The sequence below is a fragment of the Oncorhynchus masou genome, chromosome 25, assembly GCF_036934945.1.
Source record: "Oncorhynchus masou masou isolate Uvic2021 chromosome 25, UVic_Omas_1.1, whole genome shotgun sequence".
In the NCBI taxonomy this organism is placed as follows: Eukaryota; Metazoa; Chordata; class Actinopteri; order Salmoniformes; family Salmonidae; genus Oncorhynchus; species Oncorhynchus masou.
The window spans coordinates 24,538,488-24,551,971 of NC_088236.1; the positions used below are offsets into that span (position 1 = coordinate 24,538,488).

A 13,484-nucleotide genomic window follows, 5' to 3' on the forward strand; every position below is an offset into this window, starting at 1 on the left:
GGCTCATAAGTAAGCATTTCACAGTAAAATCTACACCTGCTGTATTCGGCGCATGTGACAAATAACATTTGATTTGATTTAAAGTTGCAATCTGCAGTTAGAACAATAACAAAGCGTACACCCTGAATCCCTCCCTTGAGATGACGTAGAGGCACCTTCCCTCTGCATCATGATTACAATGGTAGAGTTGCACCTCTAGGGCGAAAAAGAGAGAGATTTACTACTAAATGACAAAAATATATAACTTTTGAAACAAACTGTCAAAATGAAGACCATAATTGACTTGCTTCACTATAACTATGCCTAAAATATGTTTTCTTAATGAAAAGTTACTCTTTAAATAATATATATATATGAGAGAGAAGCAAGTCATTATATAAATATATATATATATATATATATATATAATATATATAATATATATAATATATATATATATATATAGTATATATATATATATATATATATATATATAGTAATGCATCTCAAACAGGCATTCACAAACTTTGTATCTGTTCTGTAGTTTGGATGGCTGGCTGGCTGGCTGGCTGGCTGGCTGGCTGGCTGGCTGGCTGGCTGGCTGGCTGGCTGGCTGGCTGGCTGGCTGGCTGGCTGTCTGGGGGTATTTTTCCACCACAGAGATAATGGATATCCATTCTAATCAACAGCAAGGTATTAATTCTAATCAACTTTCACACGTCCAACTGTAACCAGAGGCAAGGACACAACTAGAGGATGGGAACTGAAACACAGATATTTATCTGACCATAACCTTTAACCCAACCCTAAACTTATCTGTAAACCCTTGATCGATAACAAAATAGCATGTAAAATAATGTTTTATATGTCATAGGCTACCCCCCTGCAATTTCAATGAATCAGCCGTGAATCAATGGAAACAGTTTAAATGAGATGTGTGTGTGTGTGTGTTAAAAATGGGTGCTTAAAGTCAAAACATGATGTAATTTAGAACAAACACAGGGTAAACCCCAAGCACCACGTGTGGTTTTGGAAAATCCGAGTTTTTATGTCAAACACCTTATAAGGAGTTCCGGTACAGACAGATGAGCTTATATGGTCGTTCCGTCTGTGATGTGTCCTCCTTATGTGGAAAAGAGGGCGGAGTAGCAGTTTGGTATAAAACACTGTCCCTCCAATCTCATCCCATCTCTTAACAAGAAACAAGAGGTAAAGACAGTTTAGTACTAATTTCGAGGTGAATTGTTTATGGAAATAGTCACATTCAGTACACTCTGACTGAAGTCAAATTGTTTTAATTAGTTGATCAAGTTTGAAATATATTCTGATCAAGAACAAGTGTGTTTTGCCAAACATTTTGTTGCTTTTAGGCTAGTCTATAACTTTCCACAGGAGAAACAAATCAAAGCGACAATTTTTCTACCTGTTTATTTTTGGGACCAGAACTAAATAATGTGTTCAAACAGCGAGCCTCTGGAGATAACTGGTATTGAGTTGGCCCACATCCTCAGAACTCCCCGGGACCAGTTCGCCTCAGGCGGCTGTGTACTGCTGGACTGTCGGCCTTTCCTTGCCTTCTCCAGGACTCACATCTCTGAGTCCCACAATGTCAACTGGAACTCGATGCTCCGGCGTCGGTCGAAGAGCTCTGTTGTTTGTTTGGAGTGGTTGGTCGCAGACAAGGACCTCCTTGGTCGGCTGTGCAGGGGGGATTTCTCGCCAATGGTGGTGCTTGATGAGAGTAGCCTTTCTATGGCCGAACTGAAAGGGGAGAGCTTGGCCAGTATGCTGCTGAACGCTCTACAAGCCGATGTCCAATCCAGCTCAGCACAGATCTGCTTTCTAAAAGGTGAGATTTACCAGGCTACAAAGCAAAACAAGTCGACTATTAGAATGAAGTCGACCATTTTGAATGAAATCAAATGGCCTACAAAATAAAACAAGAATACCCCAAAAAGTCCAAAGTTGGAGTTGTTAATTAATATTTTTAGGCCAAAATATTATAATAACAATATTATTACGTTACATACATTTTTTTTATAATTTCCTCTACAAACCATCATCTAACTAGGTCATGTTCCTATCTGGTACAGAACAGGTAAGGAGTTATGTCATGAGCTGCTGAGTGTCATTGTAATATTTCTTAATGGCAGGTGGCTTTGAGGGGTTCCATGAAGAATATCCAGAAGTCTGTTTCAACTCCACAGGCCTGCTGGGACACAGCCCTGCAATGATGGACCCAGAGCCTAGCGTGACAGGGCGGAAAACACCACCCTATGATCAGGTGAGAGACTGGGAAAATAACTGAAACAGTTGCATGAGGACATTTTTCTCAGGCATTTGTCCACTACTTTATTTGGTTTGGGATGTTTTTCATTCATGGATTGAAATCAAAGGCATGTTTTGGTTGGTTATTGTTTTTGATTGGTTGGTTTGTGTTCGATTAACAGGAGGGTCCAGTGGAGCTCCTCCCCTTCCTGTTCCTGGGCAGTGCAGTTCATTCCTCAAGGCGCGAAACTCTCACTGCAGCGGGGATCACGGCAGTGCTCAACGTGTCCTCCTCCAGCCCCAACCTGTATGAAGAGGACCTAAAATACATGAGACTCACTGTAGAGGACAGCCTGGCAGCAGACATCGCAGCCCGCTTCCCTGAGGCCATCGCCTTCATAGGTCAGTTCTACTTCTAGCATCACCTTCTGGGTGTGTCCCAAAAGGCACCTTTTTCTAATTTGGTACGCAGACATTGGTCAGGTTCCCCTGCTCAGACGTTGCAATCATCCACCAATGGTTGCGTGCCATGTCATCGACTGTGGCGTTGTGCACCAGATTAATATAACATGTGATGTGGTAAGCTGGTACGTAAAGTATCTATCCAGGCATTGTAAGATCTGGCATGCGTCAGCAACGTCTGAGCAGGGGAACACGACCATTGTCTCCTCTCCTTAATTTGAAAACGCAGGACAGGTGAAAGATTGCCAATTTTTGGGACATTTCTTTCACATATATCTAGATTGAAGAGACGAGGAAGGAAACCATTTTAGACTATTGAGAATTTGTGCTAAAACACAGAGCTCAAAGCTAACTACCCTGCTCTGTACCTTCTCTGTTGCAGACTCGGTGAAGGAGAGTGGTGGTCGTGTGCTGGTGCACTGCCAGGCTGGCATCTCTCGCTCGGCCACTATCTGTCTGGCCTACCTCATCCACGCCCGCCGCGTCCGATTGGACGAGGCTTTCGACTTCGTGAAGCAACGACGCCAGGTCATCTCTCCTAACCTGGCCTTCATGGGACAGCTGCTGCAGTTTGAGACCGACGTTCTGTGTCACTGACCCCATCATTAGCCATATATTTATATATACGCGTTGCCACTAACAAGACTAGCAGAAATATATTTCTGAGGAAGACTCAAGAGATATGTACTGTATATATGCACTTCCACTAGGTGGATTAGTCCAAAAAGTTGAACTAAAGTCCACCTCATCCACTTGGATTGTGATGAAGAAAGTTTAGCAATTTCACACGTTTTTATGTGTCTCTGCGTGGCCACAGTCTCATATAACTGCTCAGAGAAATGTTTACCCACTCTGCCACTGGCTGGGCTGTATCTGAGAGAAACCCACAGAGACAGTACATGGTGAGAGAAATGTATATCTGCTGTACTGCTGGCAGGAGATATATATATGTGTGTGTTTGCCTTTTTGGACATTTTGCAAGAGCTGACATAAAGGCCTATACTGTGTGATACACCCCAGCAAGCTGTTGGGTACCAGAGTAATAACTACTGTCTGTAAAGCTAAATGTGAATGATTTGTATCTTGATCAGGTGATTTGATGTATTAAGGGCAATACATCAATACAATCAATTTCCTAACACCAGTGCAAATCTGAAACAAGCTCATCCTTATGAAATCATAGGTGTTGGCTGTAGCTTGCAGGTCTGCTCTGGGCAAAGGAAAGAAGCCATCTCAATCCTTATGGTGTTTTTATCAAACTTATTTTTAATAATTGTATTATGGTTTTGACAGTACTGTGATTTACACTGTCGGTTACTGCACTTTATTTGCCAATGTGGAGGCAGATTCCTGCTGTTTTTCACATAGATTAGATACTTTATAAACTGGAAAACACATGTTTGTCTATGTATGTTTATATAATGATGCCCTGTATACATATAGTGCCTTAAAGTATTCACACACCTTGACTTTTTCTAAATTCTGTGGAGTTACAGCCTGAATATAAAGTGGATTACATTGCGATTTTGTGTCACTGGCATACACACTGTAGGAGCCAAATATGTCATATTGTATATCGGCATGTTTCCAATTCAACGCATTTCTGTTGTATGTCAAATCAAATCAAATCAAAATCAAATTTTATTTGTCACATACACATGGTTAGCAGATGTTAATGCGAGTGTAGCGAAATGCTTGTGCTTCTAGTTCCGACAATGCAGTAATAACCAACAAGTAATCTAACTACCAATTCCTAAACTACTGTCTTATACACAGTGTAAGGGGATAAATAATATGTACATAAGGATATATGAATGAGTGATGGTACAGAGCAGCATAGGCAAGATACAGTAGATGGTATCGAGTACAGTATATACATATGAGATGAGTATGTAAACAAAGTGGCATAGTTAAAGTGGCTAGTGATACATGTATTACATAAGGATGCAGTCGATGATATAGAGTACAGTATATACGTATGCATATGAGATGAATAATGTAGGGTAAGTAACATTATATAAGGTAGCATTGTTTAAAGTGGCTAGTGATATATTTACATAATTTCCCATCAATTCCCATTATTAAAGTGGCTGGAGTTCAGTCAGTGTCAGTGTGTTGGCAGCAGCCACTCAATGTCAGTGGTGGCTGTTTAACAGTCTGATGGCCTTGAGATAGAAGCTGCTTTTCAGTCTCTCGGTCCCTGCTTTGATGCACCTGTACTGACCTCGCCTTCTGGATGATAACGGGGTGAACAGGCAGTGGCTCGGGTGGTTGATGTCCTTGATGATCTTTATGGCCTTCCTGTAACATCGGGTGGTGTAGGTGTCCTGGAGGGCAGGTAGTTTGCCCCCGGTGATGCGTTGTGCAGACCTCACTACCTATGTGTGTTTCCCGTTAATCCCCTGTCAAGTGTGTGTGTACCCCCTCTACAGTTAGAAGGCATACATGCTCCAAGGCCTACTGGGAGTGACTGGAATGGCTGCACACAGTCTTTTGACCATGTCAGACCATGTTTATCATGCTGTTTGCTCCTTTAGTTTAATGATCAGAATTAGTTTCGGTAGAATTCAATGCATTTTTGTATCCAGAACAACGACAAATAAATGTATTATTTTTCAACTTGAATCAAACTCTGGACATGGGATGTTAATGCGTCTAGACTAACATTTCACCCCTCTCCATTATGGCTAAAGGATTAACAAAGGGGTTGAATACTTATTGACTCAATGACTTGACGTTTCATATTTTCATATTTAATTAGTAAAAATGTATAAAAACTTTGGTATACCACTTTGGTATTATGCCCCTCACATACAATTATCTGTAAGGTCACTTAGTTGAGCGGTGAACTTCAAACACAGATTCAACCACAAAGACCTGGGAAGTTTTCCATTTCTTCGCAAACAACGGAACCTATGGTAGATGGGTTAAAAAAAGGAGACAGTGAATATCCCTTTGAGCGTGAAGTTATTAATTACACTTTGGACGGTGTATCAATACAGCCAGACACTACAAAGATACAGGCTTCCGGAGAGTTTAATGGCTGTGATAGGATACAACTGAGGATGGATCATTCACATTATAGTTACTCCACAATACTAACCTAATTTACAGAGTCAAAAGAAGGAAGTCTGTACAGAATACAAATATTCCAAAACATGCATCCTGTTTGTAATAAGGCACCAGAGTAAAACAAAGTGTTATGTTTGGGGCCAATCCAACACAACACATCACCGAGTACCACTCTTCATATTTTCAAGCATGGTGGTGGCTGCATCATGTAATGCGTATGCTTGTCATTGGCAAGGACTTGGGAGTATTTTAGGAAATAAATAAATGGAGTAGAGTTCAGCGCATGAAAAGTCCTAGAGAAAAACCTGGTTCTGTCTGCTTTCCAAAAGACTGGGAAACAAATTCACCTTTCAGCAGGGCAATAACTTAAAACACAAGGCCAAATATACACTGGAGTTGGTTACCAAGATGACATTGAATCTTCCTGAGTGGCCTAGTTGCAGTTATTACTTAAATCGACTTGAAAATCTATGGCAAGACTTGAAAATGGCTGTTAAGCAATGATTTGACAGAGCTTGAGGAATCGTAAAATAAATAATGTGAAGATATTGTACAATCCAGGTGTACAAAGCTCTTAGAGAATTACCCAGAAACACTTAACCAGAAAGACATCTGTAATCGCTGCCAAAGCTAACACTAACATGTACTGACTCAGGGGTGTGAATACTTATGTAAATTCAATATTTATGTATTTCATTTCAATACATTTGCAAAAATGTCTAAAAACATGTTTTCAATTTGTCATTATGATGTATTGTGTGTAGATGGGTGAGAAAACATATATTTAATACATTTTAAATTCAGGCTGTAACACATCAAAATGTGGAATTAGTCAAGGGGTATGAATACTTTTTGAAGGCACTGTATCTGTCCTGCCCTCAAATATATCCTGTTGAATGAAACAACAGCCAACACAAACATCTTAGGCTATGGCCACATGATGAGGATGAAATAGTACATGCATTTATTAATTGTCCGTTTTTGTCCATCCAAAAGTTCATCTCAAGTGAACTGGCCACAGCCTTACTTCTTTCCAGCATGTTGGAGCAAAAGCTTTGCACAAACCTGTAGTGGATCAAGTTCAGGGCCATAAAGCAAAGAGAGACAGCGAACAACTGCCTGTATAAAGAGGTGATTTATAAAGGAACAGCGCCCTCTAGTGATAGCTTTGAAGACCAAGTTTGAGTAATAATACATGTAGATATCTAGAGATATCCAGTGGATGGCGGTCTAGGACCAGTCCTCCTCAAAATACCGAAATTTGCACATATGATGCATTTTCCATCACATGAAGCCAAACGCAGCATCACATGATGCAAAATGCATCATACAAGCCAGATTAGCCTAGGGGGAGCAGGTAGCCTAGTGGTTAAAGTGTTGGGCCAGTAACTGAATAGTTGCTAGATAACATCCCTGAGCTGACAAGGTAAACATCATCAGTTGTTTTGCCCCTGAAGAAGGCAGTTAACTCACTGTTCCTTGGCTGTCATTGTAAATAAGAATATGTTCTTAACTGACTTGCCTAGTTAAAATAAAAAACTGTATTTTGAAAGTTACATATCTTGAAAACTTGATTGCTGACATACAAAACATTTTGGGACTATATCAACAATGGACTAATGGAGCAAATACCAAAATATGAACATTTCATTATTCATAATTTTACGACTTTTTCTAAACATTTATTTATAAAATAGGAAATAGAGAGATGGAGATCTGAGAAGTCAAGGGCAAAAAATGCCAGACTGGGAATATTACACATGGGGCCGTATTTATTGAGCTACTCAGAGTAGGAGTGCTGATCTAGGATTGAGGATCAGGTCCCCCGTCCATGTTATCTAATGTAAATTGAAAGACATCTTTCTGACCAGACCTAATGGCATCATGACGACAAGTGCCTGCTATTCCACTCCAACTTGAAAATGTCATCTAAATGATAAAATTACCTGATGCATTTTACATTTTCTTCGGTGTCCCCACCCCCTCCACCCCTCACCCTAAAATCTAACCCTCACCCCCATGAGGATACTAGCCTACCTATTTGAAGACAGACTGCTTCATTTTCTCAGAATATAATTCAATTTTGCTGTCTTGATCAAACCAAAGCCTGGATAAAGAGCTTTGTAACTCTATGTATTATCTCAGTATGTGTGTGTGTGTCCTGTTCAGGTCCTCAATCATCTCTTGTTGTCAGAGTTGGTCCCAGTACGAATATAGATCTGTCATGGCTAAGGCATTTAGTAAATATCAAGACTCCTTCTCTCTTGGCAAGAATATGTAACAAAACGAAAAAGGACCCCATGTGTTCCTTTTACTCAGCACCTTCTTGTGGTTGTTAGTACTTAAAGATATGTTCCTTACACTCTCTCTCTCACACACACACACACACACTTTTGGGCCAAGGAAAGAGACAGTAGGAGAGTGTGTGTTTAAATGTACATGTCAGTTAGTACTATGACCTATGAATAAATCAGTTATTCAGATTTACTGTCTGAAATGATTAGGTCTGTCTTGCCTCCACGCACCACTCTAAGCAGTTACGTACCCACACACGGATGGACATGATTATTTATGCTGTAACCGAGAGAGAGAGAAGAGAGAGAGAGAGAGAGAGAGAGAGAGAGAGAGAGAGAGAGAGAGAGAGAGAGAGAGAGAGAGAGTGAGAGAGAGAGAGAGACAGAGAGAGTGAGAGAGAGGAGGGGGGGGAGTAGGAGAGCAAGAGAAAATACAAACAGAGATTGACATATTGCTTACACTGTGCAGGGTGAAATATTGGCAGGCCAATCATGGCCAATTCATTGTAACACATGCACACACATACCGTGTGCCAAGCAGAATGAGGAACAGGTGTGAAATTTCTGGTAGGGCTTTAGTTCTAGTGTTGCTACACACACAATACATTACAAGAGAAGCTTTCCCAGAGAGGATGACTGTGTGAGTGTTTAGGCAATTTCTTCAAAATCGTTACATGTTGCCAGGCCAACAATACAGTATACAAAGGTGTGCACACACACATATACTCACATGTACACACACATGCACGTAAGTACAAATACACACATACAGGGGCTTTTGTGTGATTGGAATAACATAAGGATACCACCAGCAGCTACCCACCTTGGTTCAATTGAGGTTTCTTTCACATACACACACAGTGGCAGGCTTTCTCACTAAACCAATGGGTCCCTCCAAAACCTTCTTGCATGGCATTCCGCCTAAACCAGGGATACTCAAATACAAGCCTTGAGGTCCAGAGGACTGCCAGATTCAACTCAACTGGTGTCCCAGGTCTGATTCAGTACCTGATTCGAGGCGAAGACTGATAGACCTACCAGCTCTCACAGTCTCACATCAGAATTAAATGTCTCTCAAACGTCAAATGTTGAAATTGTTCAAAACGTATAACATTTCAACATGTTTAAGGTTAAGTTTAGGTATTAACTCTGCATTTTAAAGATTAGGGTTAATTTTAGAAATTAACTCCAAATTCTTAAGGTTAGGCATTAATTCTGAATGGTTAAGGTAAGGGTTAAGGTTTGGGATAGGCTTAAAACATAAATATCAAAAACAACCTTTATAGCTGGATTTGAACATCCAACCTTCAGAATCAGAAATAGATGAAGGGAACAGCGCTCACTGTTGCCCCTCCAGTTTTCACTTCATCTCCTGACATTCTCAGACATGGATGGATGTTGAAAACTGACTTATATTTTGGGTGACTTGGCTGTTCTAGACCTCCAGGTCAGAATTTCATCAAGGGGTCCTAAAAGCCTCTTCTCCAGTACGCGAGTCACCTTTGAAATAAAAACATGTTTCTAGTTACAACCAGCATCAAGCTGGTGGCTCTTCATTTAGGAGACGCTATTCTGAGCCATTCCAACCATCAAGTAATAGAATGAGGCTCTTAGTAGAATGAAATCAGTCACCCTTTGTTAAAAAAAATTATATAAGTATTCAACCCCTTCAAGCCTGAATACATTTCAGGAGTAAAACTTTGCTTTACAAGTCCTGCTGTTTTTCACACAGATTAAATACTTTCTAAGCTGGAAAACAAGTTTGTCTATGTACATTTATATAATAATGTCTTCAGAAAGTATTCACACCCTTTGACTATTTCCAAATTTAGTTGAGTTACAGCCTGAATTTAAAACGGATTAAATTGAGATTTTGTGTTGCTGGCAAACACACAATACCCCACAATGTCATAGTGGAATTATGTTTTTATACATTTAAAAAAATTCATTAAAAATTAAAATATGAAATGTCTTGAGTCAATAAAAACCCCTTTGTTATGGCAAGTTGAGGAGTAAAAATGTGCTTAACAAGTCACATAATAAGTTGCATGGACTCTGTGTGCAGTAGAAATAGTGTTTAACATATTTGAATGAATACCTCATCTCTGTACCCCACACATACAATTGTTGGTCCCTCAGTTAAGCAGTGAATTACAAACACAGATTCAACCACAAAGACCAGGGAGGTTTTCCAATGCCTCACAAAGTAGGGCAGTTGCTGGAGAGGAAGGAAACCGCTCAGGGATTTCACCATGAGGCCAATGGTGAATTTAAAACAGCTACAGAGTTGAATGGCTGTAATGAGCTTTGTCGGCACTATGGTGTTGAACGCTGAGCTGTAGTCAATGAACATCATTCTCACATAGGTGTTCCTTTTGCCCAGGTGGGAAAGGGCAGTGTGGAGTGCGATTGAGATTGCGTCATCTGTGGATCTGTTGGGGCGGTATGAGAATTGGAGTGGGTATAGAGTTTCCGGCATGATGGTGTTGATGTGAGCCATGACAAGCCTTTCAAAGCACTTTATGGCTACCGACATGAGTGCTACGGGCGGTAATCATTTAGGCAGGTTACCTTCACGTTTTTGGGCACAGGGACTATGGTGGTTGGTCTGTTTGAAACATGTAGGTATTACAGACTTGGTCAGGGAGAGGTTGAAAATGTCTGTGAAGACACCTGCCAGTTGGTCTGCGCAAGCTTTGAGTACACATCCTGGTAATCTGTCTGGCCCTGTGGCTTTGTGAATGTTAACTTGTTTAAAGGTCTTGTTCACATCATTTGTGGAGAGTGTGATCACACAGTCGTCTAGAACAGCTGGTGCTCTCATGCATGCTTCAGTGTTGCTTACCTCGACGTGCGCCTGAAAGGCATTTGGCTCGTCTGGTAGTTTTGCGTCACTGAACAGCTCGCGGCTGGGTTTCCCTTTATAGTCTGTAATATTTTTCAAGCCCTGCCACATCCGACGAGAATCAGAGCCAGTGTAGTAGGATTCAATTTAGTCCTGTATTGAAGCTTTGCTTGTTTGATGGTTCGTCTGAGGGCATAGTGGGATTTCTTATAAGCGTCCGGATTAGCTTTTAGCTTGGTGTGGATGTTGCCTGTAATCCATGGCTTCTGGTTGGGAAATGTATGTTCTGTCACTGTGGGAATGACGTCATCAATGCACTTATTGATGAAGCCGGTGACTGAGGTGGTATACTTCCCAATGCCATTGGATTAATCCAGTGATATTCCAGTTTGTATTAGCAAAACAGTACTTTAGCGTAGCATCTGCATCATCTGACCACTTCCATATTGAGCAAGTAACTGGTACTTCATGCTTTAGTTTTTGCTTTTAAGCAGGAATCAGGAGGAATTATGGCCAGATTTGCCAAATGGAGAGCGAGGGATAGCTTTGTATCAGTCTCTGTGTGTGGAGTAAAGGTGGTCTAGAGTTTTATTTCCTCTGGTTGCACATGTGACATGCTGGTAGAAATGAGGTAAAATGTATTTAGTTTGCCTGCATTAAAGTCCCCGGCCACTAGGAACGCCGCTTCTGGATGAGCATTGACGTGATCTTCCTGTCTGGATTGGTACCCCCCCCCCCCCCCCATGGCGGAGATCTTTGTGGGCTATACTCGGTCTTGTCTCAGGATGGTAAGTTGGTGTTTGAAGATACCCCTCTAGTGGTGTGGGTGCTGTGCTTTGGCAGAGTGGGTGGGGTTATATCCTGCCTGTTTGGCCCTGTCCGGGGGTATCGTCGGAATGGGCCACAGTGTCACCCGACAACTCCTGTCTCAGCCTCCAGTATTATACTGCAGTAGTTTATGTGTCGGGGGGCTAGGGTCTGTCTGTTATATCTGCAGTATTTGTCAGGATTTGGCCAGGGTTGTTCCGGGTTTTGGTCACTAGATGCCCCCATTGTGCTTTTTGACCTTATGTTTTTTCCCTTGATTCCCATTATTATTTGCACCTGTGCCTCGTTTCCCCTGATTGTATTTAAACCCTTAGTTTCCCTCAGTTCTGTGCTCTGTGTTTGTATGTTAGCACCCAGCCCTAGTGTTCTGTGTATTCTTGTCGATTCCGGTGGACGCTCTTGTGGAATTCTGTTTTTGTTTTTTGAGTATCTCTTGAGGCTTTTTTGTGCTATACCTACCACCTTTTGGATTTGCCATTTTGTATTGAAGGACTTCTCCTTTTTACTTTATTAAATACACCGTCTTAAGTACTGCTGTGTCTGCCTCATCTTCTGGGTTCTGCTGACTATTCGTGGCTCAGTTGGTTAAGTGACTGTTTCTCACTCCGGATACCCAGGTTCGTAACCGGGTCCTGACAGTATTTCTCCTATCTTATCAGGTGTCCTGTGTCAATTTAAGTATGCTCTCTCTAATTCTCTTTCTTTCTTGATTTTTTTCTTTATTTCTTTCTTTTTTTCTTTCTTTCTTTCTCTCTGAGGACCTGAGTCCTAGGACCATGCCTCAGGACTACCTGATGACTCCTTGCTGTCCCCAGTCCACCTGGCCGTGCTGCTGCTCCAGTTTCAACTGTTCTGCCTGCGGCTATGGAACCCTGACCTGTTCACCGGATGTGCTACCTGTCCTAGACCTGCTGTTTTCAACTCTCTAGAGACAGCAGGAGTGGTAGAGATACTCTGAATGATCAGCTATGAAAAGCCAACTGACATTTACTCCTGAGATGCTGACCTGTTGCACCCTCGACAACCACTGTGATTATTATTATTTGACCCTGCTGGTCATCTATGAACATTTGAACATCTTCTATTATAATCTTCACCCGGCACAGCCAGAAGAGGACTGGGGGCAGAGGCCACCCCTCATAGCCCGGTTCCTCTCTATGTTTCTTCCTCGGTTCTGGCCTTTCTAGGGAGTTTTTCCTAGCCACCGTGCTTCTACACCTGCATTGCTTGCTGTTTGGGGTTTAAGGCTGGGTTTCTGTACAGCACTTTGAGATATCAGCTGATGCAAGAAGGGCTTTAGAAATAAATTTGATTTGATTTGATTTTGAGACAATGCTGGCCTGCTAATACAGGACTATAAAAGGACCAGTGCACAACATTTGCAACTACTTCCCACGGCTATGCTTAAATATGCTTGAAAATCTATGGCAATAATTGAAAATGGTTGTCTAGAAATGATCAACAACCAACTTGACAGAGCTTGAAATTTTTTAAAGAGAATAATATGCAAATATTGTACAATCCAGGTGTGCAAAGCTCTTAGAGACTTACACAGAAAGATTCACAGCCATGTTTGATTCTAACATGTATTGACTCAGGGGTGTGAATACCTATGTAAATTAGGTATTTTTGTATTTAATTTTCAATACATTTATTTTGAAAAAATGTCTAAAACACGTTTTCACTTTGTCATTAAGGGTGACAAAAGCTATTTTATAAATTTGAATTCAGGCTGT

At 41.2% G+C, this 13,484-nt stretch overlaps 1 protein-coding gene across 2 annotated transcripts; it reads left to right on the plus strand.

The window, feature by feature from the left end:
* Positions 1–1,172: 1,172 nt before the first annotated feature.
* On the plus strand, positions 1,173–4,233 carry dusp2 (dual specificity phosphatase 2). 2 transcript variants are annotated; one of them, XM_064936976.1, is made up of 4 exons: positions 1,173–1,828; positions 2,133–2,263; positions 2,430–2,649; positions 3,092–4,233. In XM_064936976.1, exons 1-4 carry the CDS (start codon positions 1,432–1,434, stop codon positions 3,304–3,306), a joined length of 963 nt encoding a protein of 320 aa, XP_064793048.1. In that variant the 5' UTR covers positions 1,173–1,431; the 3' UTR covers positions 3,307–4,233. The 2 variants fall into 2 exon arrangements, with proteins under 2 accessions (XP_064793048.1, XP_064793049.1); XM_064936977.1 differs by having other exon boundaries at positions 2,187–2,263.
* The last annotated feature ends 9,251 nt before the right edge of the window (positions 4,234–13,484 follow it).